The sequence below is a fragment of the Lithobates pipiens genome, unplaced genomic scaffold, assembly GCF_037356315.1.
Source record: "Lithobates pipiens isolate NorthernLeopardFrog02 unplaced genomic scaffold, aLitPip1_a1.2 Scaffold_19, whole genome shotgun sequence".
NCBI lineage: Eukaryota > Metazoa > Chordata > Amphibia > Anura > Ranidae > Lithobates > Lithobates pipiens.
In genome coordinates this window covers 49,274,311-49,292,314 of record NW_027507764.1, presented here as the reverse complement: position 1 = coordinate 49,292,314, position 18,004 = coordinate 49,274,311, and the positions used below count along the sequence as shown (strand labels likewise).

Sequence of the window (18,004 nt, the reverse complement as noted above, 5' to 3'; positions counted from 1 at the left end):
AAAATCTGCTGGAGCGTTTTCCGCAAGTCTAGCAGTTCCCTGGCTGAGTCTATCGAGAGCGACTGTTTGTGCAGCGTCTCTAATTTGTCAATGCGGTCAGTCAGTGCTAATATTTCCCGTGTCTCCTGTCTTTTACGTTGGGCCCCCATTTTCATCAGCTCTCCCCTCAGCGTACACTTATGAGCCTCCCAGATGGTCAAGGGGTCAACATCTGGTGTATTGTTCCGCGCAAAGAAATCAGTAATGGATTCCTTTAATTTAGGCAGTAACGTCTGGTCAGTGAGTAAGGAGGAATTCAGTCTCCAGGATTGCGCCTGTGGGGGGGACCTTGTCAGGGTCAGAGTAAGAGCGATTGGGGCGTGGTCTGAGATCGTTTGCAGGCCAATACGGGCGTCCGTCAATTTAGCTAGGTCAGGCATGTCCAAAGTCCGGCCCGCGGGCCAATCGCGGCCCGCGTTCCGGTTTCAGACGGCCCGTCTGGACATCTTCACATATATATCTTTTGTGGCCCCCAACGAACCCCCGTTCGCCGGGGGCCACAAAAGATAGATATGCTGGCTGCCATGGAGGGGGCGGGAACGAGTGCCGTGGATACAGGACAGTGTCCTGTGTAAAAGGAAGTCCCGTCTTGCACTGCCATTGGACAACCGTTTTGTCCATCACAGGAGGCGGGACTTTCAATTAAAGAGGCCTTCGATAGAAACAGGAGTTTCTCCTGTATGTCTGTCGGCGCTCATCCCGCCCCCCTCCCTGTCTCCTCCAAGGCTGCAGAACATGAATCAGGCTGCACCGATGGCAATGGTGAGTCTGCATTCATGGCAATGTGTGGGCTGCATTCATGGCAATATGGGGGCTGCATTCATGGCAATGTGTGGGCTGCATTCATGGCAATATGGGGGCTGCATTCATGGCAATATGGGGGCTGCATTCATGGCAATATGGGGGCTGCATTCATGGCAATGTGTGGGCTGCATTCATGGCAATGTGTGGGCTGCATTCATGGCAATGTGTGGGCTGCATTCATGGCAATGTGGGGGCTGCATTCATGGCAATGTGGGGGCTGCATTCATGGCAATGTGGGGGCTGCATTCATGGCAATGTGTGGGCTGCATTCCTGGCAATGTGTGGGCTGCATTCCTGGCAATACGGTGGGGGCTGCATTCATGGCAATACGGTGGGGGCTGCATTCATGGCAATACGCTGGGGGCTGCATTAATGGCAATACGGTGGGGGCTGCATTAATGGCAATACGGTGGGGGCTGCATTCATGGCAATACGGTGGGGGCTGCATTCATGGCAATACGGTGGGGGCTGCATTCATGGCAATACGGTGGGGGCTGCATTCATGGCAATACGGTGGAGGCTGCATTCATGGCAATACGGTGGAGGCTGCATTCATGGCAATACGCTGGGGGCTGCAGATGGGCACTGACCCTTATTTTGCTTCTCATGTCTTTATTTAAAATGTAAGATTTTTATATTTTTTCCTGAGACTTCCTTTTTAAAGATAAGTTGTGTGGTATAAGCCGATTAAATACAGTATATCCAAATAACACACCCAAGCTCATCTGTTCACCACACACAGCAAAAAGGCAAGAGAATTCTTGTTGGGCCGTGTATTAGTGCTCGGAGGAACACACTTAGACCGAATTTTAATGGTTTAAAGAATGTCAGACAAAATGGTCGGCCCTCGAGCATGTTCACTTCATCAAATCTGGCCCTCTTTGAAAAAAGTTTGGACACCCCTGAGCTAGGTCATTCCGGGATATAAAAAGGTAGTCTAGTCTAATGTGCTTTTTGTGTGGGATGGAATAGAATGTGTAGTCGCGCCCGTCCGGATTCCGGAATCTCCAAGCATCAACCAGTTGCAGGGATTGCAAGAGCTTTTTGATACACTGGAGAGTTTTATATCGCACACTGGTTTTTCCTGTGGATGTGTCCAATAGAGGACTCAGCGGTATATTAAAGTCTCCGCCCAGAACCAGGCAGCCAGTTGCAAAACCCATTAACTGATGGATCAAATGCCTGCAGAACGTCAGATGGGCTTTATTGGGAAAGTACAGATTCGCTATGGTAATGGGTGTTCCGCCATACTTCCTTTTAAGGAATATGTATCGTCCTTCTGTGTCAGCCAATTGCTCCGCCAACTCAAAAGGCGCATTTTTATGGATTAGGGTTGAAACCCCTTTGGATTTGACTAGGTTATTTGTGGAATGGAAAGCCCTAGTATAGGTCGCGTCAGTGAGTCTAGGCACATTATTTGTCTTAAAGTGTGTCTCTTGTAGTAACACAAAATATGGCTTACCCTTCTTGGCTTCTCGTAGCAGCGTGGTGCGTTTTTCAGGGATATTCATTCACCGTACGTTGTGTGATATCACAGTGGGTGTAACACCCAGGGAGGTATAGGCCATGGCGCGTGGCCAGGAGACTCGAGGCTCGGAGGACTCTGTGCACTAGAAGAGAAAGCAAAAAGATAAATAAAGGTACCAGAGGGTGGAGTTAAAGTGTGGAGACAATGGCAGACAATCTTAAAATATTAATCCAAGAGGTTGACCCAAAGCCCCAAGAAAAGAGAGGTCTAAGGCTAAAGTAAAAAGAGAACAAGTATTATCACTAGATAGTTCCCTATCTAGCTGCTATGTGGTGACCCTGGTAGAGCCAGAGCACCTTGTGGGGGAGGGAGTGAGACGGCAACTCGGAACTTATATGGAAACCAACACAGATTCCTATATACTATAAATAAGTTTGTTGCTGCGGAAAGATATCTCCACTCGACACACGGCCCTAATACATAAACTTATTAAACAAGCGCATTAATCAACCTTGAGAGAACGGGATCCCGCGCCCCACCAAAGTGAGGCGCCCGACCCCGAACTCCACCTGTTTTAAAGAACATATATAGCACTGCAAACACAGTGAACTGAACCATCATCTTAAACTTCGGAAACCCTGCAGCAACCACCGCCTTCCAAGCGTCATGGCGGCGTTCCATCCCCGTCAACATCCCGCATACCATGAAATGCATGCCCAACCGCCTTTCAAACAGACCATATAGCTTAGAAAGGCAAAGCAGTAGACCGCATCAATATAATAAACATGTGCTGTTTCCCCTGAGGTATGAGCGGTAACCCTTCGTGAGGCCTCCCTCCCCAGTCCTGTGGGGAACCATCCAGCTTGCCAGATCAGGGTGCCAGTCAGTGTTCCTCGTGCAGATGGGTCGATGGTAGTTTCTTCTTCGTGTAAAGGTGAAGCCTACTGAGCCGTTTGAAGGAGAGTGACGTTCGGTTTGGTGCCCCCCGATGGGGGCTGGGATGGTGTATTGTCCGCCGGTGGTCACTGCAGAGCAACCAAATCAACAAAAAGAGGGTTTACACACTGTCAGATAGCGTTGGACCCTCAATGGTCTCGGTTTGCTAAAAGTAACAGAAGCAAAAGCTGGTGACGGTGCTGTAAAGTGAGCCTCGCTCTTTATTCTCCAGACCTGTCCCGCTCCAAGGCACCTCTCAGGTTTGGCGTGCAAACTTTCGAACCTCCAGCTTTGCCATATTTCAGCTTCTTGTTGCTGTGCTTCTCCGGGGTGGAGAACGGCGAACGTGCTTGGCTTTTGCATTTAGGTGGGAGGGCAAATTCTGCATACCAATCCGGCAGCTCCACAAGCTCTAAGCCCAAATTTGCGCAAAAGTCCGGCAGGTCCAGAGGCGATCGCAGCACGTGTTGGCGACCGTTAGCTGCTACAATAAGTGCAAAGGGGAAACGCCACGTGTATTTCAAGTCCTTTTCTCTTAGCTGCTCAAGCAGGGGGCGTAAGGCTCTGCGATTCCTGAGAGTGATCTGTGATAAGTCCTGGAACAGCATGATAGTCTCACCATTAAAAACAATCCTGTCATTCCTGCGGGCCCTGCGCATTATGGACTCCTTTAGCTGGAAACTTTGGAGACAGCAAATCACATCCCTGGGAGGAGCATTATCCAAACCCCTTGGTCTGAGGGCCCTGTGCGCCCGGACAAATTCAATCACTGTGTCCTCTTGTCTGTCCAGGAGGCTATTGAACATTCTTTGTAGCGCGGGGACTATTTGGTCAGCATCCACAGATTCGGGTATACCCCTCACCCTTATATTGTTCCTTCTACCTCTATTGTCGAGGTCTTCCAAATGTCTGTTCATTTCAATAAAATGCTGTGCATGGGCCGTTGTCACTTCATCCAGTCTATGGAGAGCCTTGTCCCTCTGCTTGCCTGCATGCTCTGTGGCTGCTAGTTTTTCAATGAGAACCACCAGGTTCGTTTTCAGATGAGTGATTGCGGCTGAGAATGTAGATTTAATATCCGCTGTAAAGCAGGACATGTCCGCATATGTCAGGGGCTGATTTGACTTAGTTTTCCCCCTACCTGGAGCCTCCGTGGCTGAGTCTGAGTCTCCGCTCTGGTCCACCTCATGGCGGGGTGTCAGCGCCATCTTGGATTCTGCCGCGCTGCTCCTGATGGCGGAGCTGTGTTTAAACAGCTCTGAGATGTTTCTTGCTGCCGCGGGGGTCTGGCCGCGTCTGGGGCGAGAGGGTGCCGTGCTGCAGTGCTTTTTACCCAGCATTGAGGGCTGTGCGGTGGGTTTTCAGGCCGTAGGGCCGCGTGTCCGACGGAGCTCACCTTGTGTGCTGCCATCCTCGTTGCGCGCCAAGCCACGCCCCCCTTAAGTTTATATTCTGTCTCTATCATTTAAAATACACCTATGATAACAACTATAGATCCTTCATTTATTTGTAAGTGGGCAAACTTACAAAATCTGTGGGGGGGTCAAATAATTATTTTCCCAACTGCATGTGACAATGCTGAAGCCCAAGTAGCCAATCACCAGGCCAATTACCGCCAAAGTGCTATGGCGACATTCCCTCTTCTAATCTCTGGCACCATCCGACACTGAAGGTTAGGTAAGTGAAGATTGCTGTAGTGTGGAAACGGTGAGGAAGTATGGCTGGATCCTTGAGCGGGGTAATGGACATTGGTGGTCTATATGCAAATATGCTCATATTCCCTATGTAGAAAATGTGTCTGAATAAGTAGTTCCTGCTTAACTTAAAGACTTAAAGTTTTATCTTTAGGGAAAAAATAATAAATGCACATACTTTGCAGGAAAAAAAAAAAAGTGCATTTATTATCCGTTTTCTCCCTTTTGCAAAGCATTACATTTGCAATCAGCGGATCCCTGGTGCATTGCCAGGCCTCTTGAAAACTTTACCTCCAGCTTCCGGCCTGTAATTCTGTACGGGCTTTCCACTGGAGGAAGTGTGGATGGACTACAAGCACAATGATCGGAGCACCTGTAGTCCAGTGAGAACTATAAGCCATCTGCCGTAGTGGAAGATGGGGGTCTTGGGGTGGGGGGTGGAACTGGAACATGTTAAATGTTACACCCTAAACATGTTTTTTCCTTTATGCCTCTAGAACGGAATCTGCGCATGTTGCAGCTTCAGGAGAGTTTGTCCGAGCAGAAGAACATTAAAAACAAACTAGAATATGAACAGGAAAAACTCCATATTGAATATAACAAGGTTTGTACTGTCCTGTGCTACAGAATGACCACCGTAAAACCAGAGCGTTCCTATGAAGGTAATAGGAGGGGGGTTACCAACACAGCCTACTTGTCTGTGTAGTAGACTTATCTTTAAACCAGTGCCTCTGGGGCGCCGAAGCTTTGAGATATTGTTTACTGGAGCATTGCCCCATTTCAGAACAGCTTGAATGAGGAAATGGAATCTTTCCTGTTGAGTTGTAGGTCAGTAAGGCCTTTTTCACAAAGGCTTCAGCTTGTATAACAGAAGTGTGAACAGTAAGCTTTCACAAAAACACTTGCAGAGCTTTCAGTAAACTTTGTTGAAGCTTTTAAAGTACCTTTCTTTTCCAGTTGCTAAATACTGAACACAGATCCCAATAAGAATGTGTTGATTGCCACTTTAACCACTTGCCAGTTTTTGCGATTCAGCACTACTTTACTTTAACTGACAATTGCACGGTTGTGCGACGCTGTACCCAAATAAAATTGATGTCCTTTTTTTCCCCACAAATAGAGCTTTCTTTTGGTAGTATTTGATCTTTTTTTTTTTTTGGGGTGTGGAATTGGAAGTTTGCATCCCATAGCTGGATCACAGCACTGTGAGGTTCATACAAGTTCATACATCATCCTCAGTGGGCAGACCTGTTAGGCCCCTTTCACCCAAGAATACCGATTGGGGTGTGCCTATTTGTTTTTTAGGCGGATCAGATCGTACTACCCATTCTTCTCTATGCGCCAGTGGATTTCAGCAAACACGTGTCTGCTGACGCCTGCCGGGCATCTGATCCAATAAAATTAGCTAAAAACAGACCGGCAGATCGGATGACAGCCGGATGGAAACGGACATGCAGTCCATTTCCATTCGCCCGCCTGCTCTATAGAGGAAAGCAGGCTGTGTCCGTGCCTGCTCTGCATAGCGGACACGGTCCTGTCATCCATCTGCTCAGCGGGGTTCAGAGGAGAGACCCCCCTCTGAGCAGACGGATTCGCTTGGCCGCTCCATCTGAGAAGGGGCCCTAGTGCAGGAACTCATGTACTTGGGCCAGCTTGACCCAAATGATCTGGCTAAAAGTGAAGCTGGCGATCAGCTTTAATAATAATGAACTTCACAAAAGAAAACATTGGCTTCCAGATCATGTGATCACTGAAATTTGCTGTCACTGTGATCACATGATCAGAGCCCATCCTTCCAGCTTCCATTGTTTTTTTGACCTGGAAGTGGAACTGGCAGTGACAGCCAACAGGCACACATTTGCACACCTCTGTGCTGCCACGTGTATGCATACAGCTGGCAGGAAGGGGTTCAGAACACAACAGGTTTTGCCCAAGTCTGTATGCATTATGAAGTAATATGTCTTCTCTTATCTTGTAAACATCTTTCATTTTTGTTTCCCAGTTGTGTGAGGCATTGGATGACCTGCAGAATGTCAATGGAAATCTGAGAAACGAAGGGCAAGGTTTATGGATTATGATGAGCAAAATAGGTGCACAGGTACGTCTCTCAACTATTGATGACTTTGTGTTTTGAATCTGATGACAACTGGCTGATGCTGAGGGCACGTTATGACATTGCTGGTGCCGCTTCCTGTAAAGAAGGGGGTGTTTGCTGCCCCTCCTCAGAAAGTCTACATGTTGATGTGATGCAAGCCGGTGTTAATTCCATCGACTGACATGTTTTCGTCAGCTGCATATTTTCAGTGACAAAAACGAAACTAACATATAATTTGAATGAAGTCAACTGATGAAAATGTATTCAGAGTTTTGTCAAGGAATGAAAACGGAACGAAAATGGGAGGGACATTTACTAAAGTTCTGTTTTCCACGGAGCTCTGCCTGTCTGTTAAATCCCGAGCCCCATGACTCCATCTGCAAGCTGTATTGGCTGAGAGATGCGGGCTCCCATCAATCCTTTCCCTTTCCTATGCAGTTCCACACATTACACTCATTCATGCTATCTCGCATTCTCTCATTTCCCAGCCTATAATAGCACATTAAAGTTCAAACATGTATTGAACTACCACATAGGAATACGTAGGGGGCATCTGAAAAAAATAAATAAATAATGAATGCTGGCAATATATTCAGATAATACAGTTGTGCTCATAAGTTTGCATACCCTGGCAGAATTTAATTTCTTGGCCATTTTTCAGAGAATATGAATGATAACACAAAACCTTTTCTTTCACTCATGGTTTGTGTTTGGCTGAAGCCATTTATTATCAATCAAATGTGTTTACTCTTTTTAAATAATAATGGCAACAGAAACTACCCAAATGACCCCGATCAAAAGTTTACATACCCCAGTTCCTAATACTGTGTATTGCCCCCTTTGACATCAATGACAGCTTGAAGTCTTCTGTGGTATTTGTGGATGAGGCTCTTTATCTTCTCAGATGGTAAAGCTGCCATTTCTCTTGGCAAAAACCCTCCAGTTCCTGTAAATTCTTGGGCTGTCTTACATGAACGGCACGTTTGAGATCTCCCCAGACTGGCTCAATGATATTGAGGTCAGGAGACTGAGATTGCCACTCCAGAACCTTCACTTTATTCTACTGTAGCCAATGACAGGTTGACTTGGCCTTGTGTTTTGGATCATTGTCATATTGGAATGTCCAAGTACATCCCATGTGCAGCTTCCTGGCTGATGAATGCAAATGTTCCTCCAGTGTTTTTTGATAACATACTGCATTCATCTTGCCATCAATTTAGACCAAATTTCCTGTGCCTTTGTAGCTCACACATCCCCAAAACATCAGTGATCCACCTCCGTGTTTCACAGTAGGAATGGTGAACCTTTCATCATAGGCCTTGTTGACTCCTCTCCAAATGTAGCGTTTATGGTTGTGGCCAGAGAGCTAAATTTTGGTCTCATCACTCCAAATGACTTTGTGCCTGAAGGTTTGAGGCTTGTCTCTGTGCTGTTTGGTGTATTGTAAGTGGGATACTTTGTGCCATTTGCATATTAATGGCTTTCTTCTGGCTACTTGACCATGAAGCCCATCTTTCTTCAAGTACCTCCTTATTGTGCATCTTGAAATCGACACACCACATGTTTTCAGAGAGTCCTGTATTTCTCCTGAAGTTATTTGCGGGTTTTTCTTTGCATCCTGAATAATTTTCCTGGCAGTTGTGGCTGAAATTTTAGTTGGTCTACTTGACCGTGGTTTGGTTTCAACAGAACCTCTCATTTTCCACTTCTTGATTAGTTTGAACGATGCTGATTGGAATTCTCAATTCCTTGGATATCTTTTTATATCCCTTTCCTGTTTTATACAGTTCAACTACCTTTTCCCGCAGATCCTTTGACAATTCTTTTGCTTTCCTCATGACTCAGAATCCAGAAACATCAGTGCAGCACTGGATGAAAGATGCAAGGGTCTGTCAGGAGTCCAGAAACTCATTGACCTTTTATATACACACACTAATTACACGCAAATGGATCACAGGTGCGGATGGTTACCTTTAATAGCCATTCGAACCCCTTTGTGTGCATGTTATCAGGCCAAAATCACCAGGGTATGTAAACGTTTGATCAGGGTAATTTCTATTGTCATTATGATTTAAAGCGGAGCTCCACCCGATTTATAAAAAATAGCTCCCGCATATTATTTCTCTCTGTTATATATAATGAGGACATTTAAGTTTCACGTACCTTTTTTATCCTCGAGTTACTGGCCATTTCCGTGTTCAGGGAATTGCGGATATGGGCGGGGTTGCTGCGGCTAGGTCGACACTTCCTTTGTGCCGCACTGTCTCCTGGGATCCTTTTTTCTAGTTCCCAGGAGTCCGTGCGGCGGCCTGGCGTGAGTTATCGCGCAATTTAGAACCAAAGCTGTTGACAGCGCTCCTATACTAACGTTACTGCGCATGCGCGAGATCTACGATAGAACGGCGTTGCATTCTGGGAGATGCACGTCACAGAATCCAGGAAGAGACTGCCTGTGGGCCTCACATGCCCACAGGCAAGATGACAACCATCGATATCTTTTTTATAAAGCGTTCTTTGCTTGACAAAAATCAATGGGAAAACTTAAAAAAACGGAACATGTAAGTAAAAAATGTTCACACAAATTTAGTTTTAAATGTCAAAAAAAAAAAAAAAAAACGTCGGAGGCAGTGGAGCCCCGCTTTAAAGAGTAAACACAACTGATTGATAATAAGTGGCTTCCGCCAAACACTAACCATGATTGACAGAAAAGTTTTTGTGTTATTTATATTCTCTGAAAAATGGCCAAGAAATCTGCCAGGGTATGTAAACTTATGAGCACAACTGTATGCGCAATGGCATTACAGCCATTAGAGTTTACAGTTTTTTGTTTTTTTTCTTCCATATTTTAAAGTTACTTTTCTGTTTGTCAAAAAGCAATATTTTTGTTTGTTTATGAAATTGGTTTAATTTGTAAAGATGGTATATATCACAACAGCTAAATCTGTGTCTGTAGTGCATGTTCAAACCTTAACCATAAAAAATAACATGGAAATAATGAGTTTGGCATTTCTAGAGAAATGCTTAAATAATGCATTACAGCTTAAATTAGAATTACCACTGGTGCAAGCAGGCCTACATTACCTTGCGCGGATTTATAAAAAATAAAATAAAAAAAATCTTTAATTGGAGGGCATAGTTCTAGTTTAAAGTGGTTGTAAACCTCAGTCATGAAATTTGAACTAAGCAGCTATATCTGTAGTATTTACTTTTACAGTGGGCACGGAAAGTATTCAGACCCCCTTAATTTTTTCACTCTTTGTTATATTGCAGCCATTTGCTAAAATCATTTAAGTTCATTTTTTTTCTCATTAATGTACACACAGCATCTCATATTGACAGAAAAACGCAGAATTGTTGACATTTTTGCAGATTTATTAAAAAAAGAAAAACTGAAATATCACATGTAAGTATTCAGACCCTTTGCTGTGACACTCGTATATCTAACTCAGGTGCTGTCCATTTCTACTGATCATCCTTGAGATGGCTCTACACCTTCATTTGAGTCCAATTGTTTGATTAAACTGATTGGACTTGATTAGGAAAGCCACACACCTGTCTATCTAAGACCTTACAGCTCACAGTGCATGTCAGAGCAAATGAGAATCATGAGGTCAAAGGAACTGCCTGAGGAGCTCAAAGACAGAATTGTGGCAAGGCACAGATCTGGCCAAGGATACAAACATTTTTTTGCTGCTCTTAAGGTTCCTAAGAGCACAGTGGCCTCCACAATCCTTAAATGGAAGACGTTTGGGACGACCAGAACCCTTCCTAGAGCTGGCCGTCCAGACAAACTGAGCTATCGGGGGAGAAGAGCCTTGGTGAGAGAGGTAAAGAAGAAGCCAAAGATCACTGTGGCTGAGCTCCAGAGAATGTAGTTGGGAGATGGGAGAAAGTTGTAGAAAGTCACCCATCACTGCAGCCCTCCACCAGTCGGGGCTTTATGGCAGAGTGGCCCAACGGAAGCCTCTCCTCAGTGCAAGACACATGAAAGCCTGCATGGAGTTTTCTAAAAAAAATAAAAAAAACACCTTAAGGACTCCAAGAGGGTGAGAAATAAGATTCTCTAGTTTGATGAGACTAAGATAGACCATTTTGGCCTCAAAGTGGATGTAAACCCTTACAATCCACTTTGACCTACAGGTAAGCCTAGATTAAGGCTTACCTGTAGGTCCAAGAAATATCTCCTAAACCTACACGGTTTAGGAGATATTTGCCAAAATACAGGCACCGCTGTCTACGGCGCATGCACCGCAGACAGCGGCGCACTGAGCGTGCCGCTGTCAACGGCGATATGCCACGAGTGGCGGCTCCCGTGTGCATGCACGGGAGTGACGTCGCGGCTTCGTCGAAGAGAAAATGGAGGCTCCGGACTACAGGGGACAGCGGTGACTTTGCTGGCTCCTGTGTCAGGTAAGTGACACATAATGGGGTAGTATGCGATGCATAGTAGTCCATTATGCTTTACCTTTGCAGGGAATCAAAGAGGAAGTAAACTCATCAGGGTTTACTTCCTCTTTAATTCTAAACGGTATGTGTGGAGAAAACCAGGCACCGCTCATCACCTGTCCAATACAGTCTCAACAGTGAAGCATGGTGGTGGCAGCATCATGCTGTGGGGGTGTTTTTCAGCTGCAGGGACAGGACGACTGGTTGCAATTGAGGGAAAGATGAATGCGGCCAAGTACAGGGATATCCTGGGCGAAAACCTTCTCCAGAGTGCTCAGGACCTCAGACTGGGCCGAAGGTTTACCTTCCAACAAGACAATGACCGTAAGCACACAGCTAAAATAACGAAGGAGTGGCTTCACAACAACTCCGTGACTGTTCCTGAATGGCCCAGCCAGAGCCCTGACTTAAACCCAATTGAGCATCTCTGGAGAGACCTAAAAATGGCCGTCCACCAACGTTTACCATCCAACCTGACAGAACTGGAGAGGATCTGCAAGGAGGAATGGCAGAAGATCCCCAAATCCAGATGTGAAAAACTTGCTGCATCTTTCCCAAAAACACTCTTGGCTATATTAGATAAAAAGGGGCTTCTACTAAATACTAAGCAAACGGTCTGAATACTTAGGACCCATGTGATATTTCAGTTTTTCTTTTTTAATAAATCTTCCCAAAATGTCAACAATTCTGTGTTTTTCTGTCAATATGTGGTGTTGTGTGTACATGAATGAGGGGGAAAAAATGAACTTTTAGCAAATGGCTGCAATATAACAAAGAGTGAAAAATTTAAGGGGGTCTGAATACTTTCCATAACCCTCTGTATCTCTCCAATGCTCCAAGTGTGGTTTCTCCCTGGTGCTTCGTTCCTCTGTTATCAACATGTGTCACTTCTGAAAAATTTTCCCGACATATGAGATAAATTTGTGACGGGGGAGGAGAGCTCAACACACAGCTTGTCTATTTAGAATACAGCTCTGTATCCATCCTTCATTCCTATGCAGTGTGTGAAGGGGGGGATGTGTCCCTTTCTTTCAATCGGCTCTCACACATTGTACAAGAGCTGCAGCTTTCCTCCCCTTCTCTGTGACCCTGACAGATGAAGAAGGATTTTATCTAAACTCTTTACTTTTGAATGGGTGTTACATATACTGTAGTTACATGGTAGGTCAGATTGAAAAAAAAATCCATCAAGTCCAGCCTATGTGTGTGATTATATGTCAGTATTACATTGTATATCCTGCCTGTGGAAGGGAATTCCACATCCTTACAGTAAAGAACCCTCTACGTAGTTTAACCACTTAAGGACCGCCGCATGGCAATGTACGTCGGTGCAATGGCACCGACAGGCACAAGCACGTACATGTACGCGCTCACCTTCCAGCGGTTGGGGGGTCCGATAGGACCCTCTCCCGCTCGATGAGGAGGTCCGTTTCGCTGCAGGAGCGATCCGGGATGAGGGGATGGCCGTTTGTTTCTGGCCATCCCCTTTCGATCGCTCCTGGCGAATGAGAAGCTTCCCCCGCTGTGTATAGTAAACACAGGCAGGGAGGAAGTGATGTCATTCTCCTCGAGGGGGTCTTTTTGACCGGACTACGAGGAGAACAGTGAAAGTAAGTGTGCACCAACACTACACTGACATGTAGGTACACACAGGCACACAAATCCCGCCCCGATCACCCCCCTGATCGCCCCCCGATCTCCCCCTCCCAGTCAGTGTCACTGATTGCAGTGATCATTTATTTTCTGATCACTGCATTTAGTGTCAGTTGTGACAGTAAAAACTGTCAGGGCAGTTAGTGTTAGGTCCAGGGTAGCCCCCTACCCTCCCCCCATAAAGGTTTAACCCCCTGATTGCCCCTAGTTAACCCTTTCACCCCCTTTTGCCAGTGTCACTAAGCGATCATTTTTCTGATCGCTGCATTAGTGTCGCTAGGTAGCTAGTTATTTTTTTAGGTTCACCGCCAGGTTTTTATAGCGCTAGGTACCCCCATATACTACCCAATAATGGTTTTAACCCCCTGATTACCCTTTCACCAGCGATCACCGTATAAGTGTCACTGGTGACGCTGGTTAGCCAGTTAGTTATTTAGGTTCCCCGTCAGGTTTTTATATAGCGCCAGGGACCCCCATATACTACCTAATAAAAATTTGAACCCTCTGATTGCCCCTAGTTAACCCTTTCACCAGTGATCACCGTATAAGTGTTATGGGTTAGTTTGCTTTTTATAGCATCAGGGCACCCACCATTTATTACCCAATAAAGGTTTAACCCCCTGATCACCCGGCAGGTGATATCAATTAGGTTTTAGGGTCAGGGTCTGCGTCGCCCCAGGCAGCGCTAGGTTAGTGCCAGTACCGCTAACACCCACGCGCAAAGCATAAACCTCCCGTAGTGGTATAGAATCTGAACAGATCAATATCTGATCTGATCAGATCTATACTAGCGTCCCCAGCAGTTTAGGGTTCCAAAAAAACGCATTGTTAGCGGGATCAGCCCAGATACCTGCTGGCACCTGCGTTTTGCCCCTCTGCCCAGCCCACCCAAGTGCAGTATTGATCGATCACTGTCACTTACAAAACACTAAACACATAACTGCAGCGATCGCAGAGTCAGGCCTGATCCCTGCGATCGCTAACAGTTTTTTTTGGTAGCGTTTTATATTTAAATCCTGAAGGCAGTGCTTGGTTTTCGGGGTCCCGTACGTGGCTAGGCTCCCAAAAAGTCCCCCACATGTGGTATCCCCATACTCGGGAGAAGCAGCAGAGTTTATTTTGGGGTGTAATTTGACTTATGCCCATAGCATGTGTGAGCAATATATCATTGAGTGACAACTTTGTGCAAAAAAAAAAAAAAATTGTAATATTCCAGCTTGTGGCAAAATATAAAATATTTCATGGACTCAACATGCCTCTCAGTAAATAGCTTGGGGTGTCTACTTTCCAAAATGGGGTCATTTGGGGGGGTTTTGTGCTATTTTGGCATTTTATGGCCTTCGAAACTGTGATAGGTAGTGAGGAGTGAAATCAAAAATTTGCACCCTTAGAAATCCTGAAGGCAGTGATTGGTTTTCGGGGTGCCGTACGCAGCTAGACTCCCAAAAAGTCCCACATATGTGGTATCCTTGTACTCAGGAGAAGCAGCAGAATATATTTTGGGGTGCAATTCCACATATAACTGGTATGTGTGAGCAATATATCATTTAGTGACAACTTTTTGTAAACTTTTTTTGTGTCATTATTCAATCACTTGGGACGAAAAAAAAAAATATTCAATGGGCTCAACATGCCCTTCAGCAATTTCCTTGGGGTGTCTACTTTCCAAAATGGGGTCATTTGGGGGGGTTTGTACTGCCCTGCCATTTTAGCACCTCAAGAAATGAGACAGGCAGTCATAAATTAAAAGCTGTGTAAATTCCAGAAAATGTACTCTAGTTTGTAGACGCTATAACTTTTGTGCAAACCAATAAATATACGCTTATTGACATTTTTTTTACTAAAGACATGTGGCTGAATAAATTTTGCCCTAAATGTATGACTAAAATTTAGTTTTTTCGATTTTTCTTATAACAAAAAGTAGAAAATATCTTTTTTTCTCGAAATTTTCAGTCTTTTTCCATTTATATCGCAAAAAATAAAAATCGCAGAGGCAATCAAATACCATCAAAAGAAAGCTCTATTTGTGGGAAGAAAAGGACGCAAATTTCGTTTGGGTGCAATATTGCATGACCGCGCAATTACCAGTTAAAGCAGCGCAGTGCGAAATTGTAAAAAGACCTCTGGTCCTTAGGCTGACAGTTGGTCCGGGGCTGAAGTGGTTAAGGTTAAACCTCTTTTCTTCTAATTTTAATGAGTGGCCACGAAACTCCCTTCCGATGTAGAGAAGAGAAGGTTCCAGATAAACAAGTAAAACTTATGTAGGAGGATTTGTTTAATCTTTGTGCATCATCTGAGGCCAGTCACTTCACTGGGTATATGAGAGGGTTTACAAATACTTTAACCCCTTCACGCTGACCGTATGCAAAAATAGCCCCATTGGGGATGCATATTTGTGTATCTTTCTTTGTACTGGGAGTGCGCCGCTCGGGGCACTCCCAGCACAGACACCAGGGTTTCACCTAGAGCCTGGGCCCCCTTTTAACAATCAGGACCCGGAACATCTGATTCAGGGTCACCTGATTGCTGTGATGTCCTCTGATTGTGGCTGTCACGGTGATCAGTCACTGTGAAGTGCAAAATTGGGCTTAGGCGATTAGATTTGTTTTACCCTTTACCCGGGAAGAGATTTAGTACCAATCAGTAGGGCAGTATGCTCCTCATCACTGAGAGGTCCACAAGGTTCTCCTTGCTGAGAAATCATTCATCTACTTTGGTTATTGGCACTAGGGCCACACAGCTGTGCACACTTCTAGTACCAAGACTGCACTTGTGATAACAGTGCTGGCCTTGCATTAACTAGAAACAATGCTGGTTAGTTCCCAGTCATGGTGATTACATGAGTTTATCAATTAACCTGATGGCTTCATCAGTCATTGCCCCTCCCAGGCTTTAGCTGTCACCATGCAATACAGCAATTTAAAAAAAAAATTGTGTAAAAAACATTTTGTCCATTTGTCAGCTTTTTTTTTTTTTTTTTTTTTACATTTTACCAATCAAAAGCTTTATATGTCATTAAAGTATAATTTCAGCCTAAAATTAACTGGTTTTAAAAATGTCCCCTCCCCCTCCTAACACTTATACTGACTGACCTGTGCAAGAAAGGTGCATATATTTACCCATTTCCAACCCGCTCTAGTCTTGTCAAATTATCCAGCCCCCCTGTGTCAGCCAGTGGCAGCTGCATGGGAGAGGATGGAGCACCAACAATGGCTGGAACATGGAAACCTATGGGTGATGTCACCACTCCCGAAATTCCCAGTCATTGTCTCTTCCGTGCAGCCTCCACTGGCTAACACAGGGGATTCATGTGATTGGACTGGAGTGGTCTGCAAATAGGCATGTATGTATATTAGAGCTGCAGGATTCTGGCCAAAATGAGAATCACAACTTTTTTTGCTTAGAATAAAAAGATCTCGTTTCTCTCACGAGTCTCGCTATGTAAAATCTTTCACATTATACAAAAAAAATTGGGTTAACTTTACTGGTTATTTTTTTTTTTTTTTTATTCATTAAAGTAATTTTTTCAAAAAAAATTACATTTGAAAGATCACTGTGCAAATACATTGTGACATAAAATATTGCAACAACCACCATTTTATTCTCTAGGGCAGTGATGGTGAACCTTGGCACTCCAGATGTTTTGGAACTACATTTCCCATGATGCTCATGCACTCTGCAGTGTAATTGAGCATCATGGGAAATGTAGTTCCAAAACATCTGGAGTGCCAAGGTTCGCCATCACTGCTCTAGGGTGTCCACTAAAATGTATATAATGTTTGGGGCTTCTAAGTAATTTTCTAGCTAAAAAAAGATCTTAACTTGAAACCAAGAAATGTCAGAAAAGGGTTTAGTGTTTAAGTAGTTAACCTTTTTTCACTTAGAGCCCTTTCACACTGAGGGCGTTTTGCAGGCGCTATAGCGTTAGAAATAGCGCCTGCAATCCGCCCTCAAACTGCTGCACCATTCATTCCAGTGTGAAAGCCCCGGAGCGGTGCGCTGGCAGGACGTCAGGGAAAAGTCCTGCCAGAAGCTTCTTTGGAGCAGTGTGTTTACCGCTCCTCCACCGCTGCTCCCCATTGAAATCAATGGGGCAGCGCTGTATTACCGCCGGCAAAATGCCGCTATTGCGGTGTATTGCGGGCTGTTTTAACCCTTTCTTGGCCGCTGGCAGGGGTAAAAGCACCCTGTTAGCGGCCAAAATGCGCTGCAAATCCGACGGTAAAACGCCGCTAAAAATAGCCGCGTTTTGTCGCCGACGCTATAGGCTCAGTGGTCTTACAAGCGCACCTTTTTTTGAAAATAAATACATTTTTTGAATTAAAAAATAAGACAATAAAGTTAGCCCAATTTTTTTTTATATTGTGAAAGATAATGGTACACTTGAGTAAATTGATACCCAACATGTCGTGCTTCAAAATTGCTCCCGCACGTGTGGTTTGAACACCGTTTTCATATGCGGGTGCTACTCATGTATGCGTGCACGAGCTCGTCGGGACGGGGAAACTTTACATTTTCTTTTTTCTTCTTCTTTTTTTTTTTACACTGTCCTTTTTTATTATTATTTTTTTTTTATTGCAGTATTTCAATTAAGGCACAGAATAGAACCTATTGGGCATACCCAGGCTCGAACGAACAAACAGCAGAAAAAAATGCCTAGGTGTGAACCAGGCTTTATTGCCCAGACATCAGTCTGGGGCGAGTCCATGACAAATGTTGCAACTCATCTAATTGCAAGATAGAGAATGAGATCCCAGACCTTGGCTGTGCTGTTTGATGGGGTTGTGTTGATCACATAACTGGCTAGACAGAATTTCAAATCTTTTGGCAGGTAAAACATTTCACACATTTTGTATTTCAGCTCCTTAC

The 18,004-nt window shown here is 44.7% G+C and overlaps 1 protein-coding gene across 5 annotated transcripts in view; it reads left to right on the top strand.

Moving 5' to 3' along the window:
- Positions 1-18,004, top strand: part of PHF14 (PHD finger protein 14) — a 421,390-nt gene that overhangs the window by 97,665 nt on the left and 305,721 nt on the right. For all 5 annotated transcript variants that reach the window (XM_077490721.1, XM_077490723.1, XM_077490720.1 and 2 more), the window contains 2 exons: positions 5,439-5,545; positions 6,944-7,039. In XM_077490721.1, the coding sequence (XP_077346847.1) occupies positions 5,439-5,545; positions 6,944-7,039 (203 nt within the window). The remainder of the gene's footprint in view (positions 1-5,438; positions 5,546-6,943; positions 7,040-18,004) is intronic.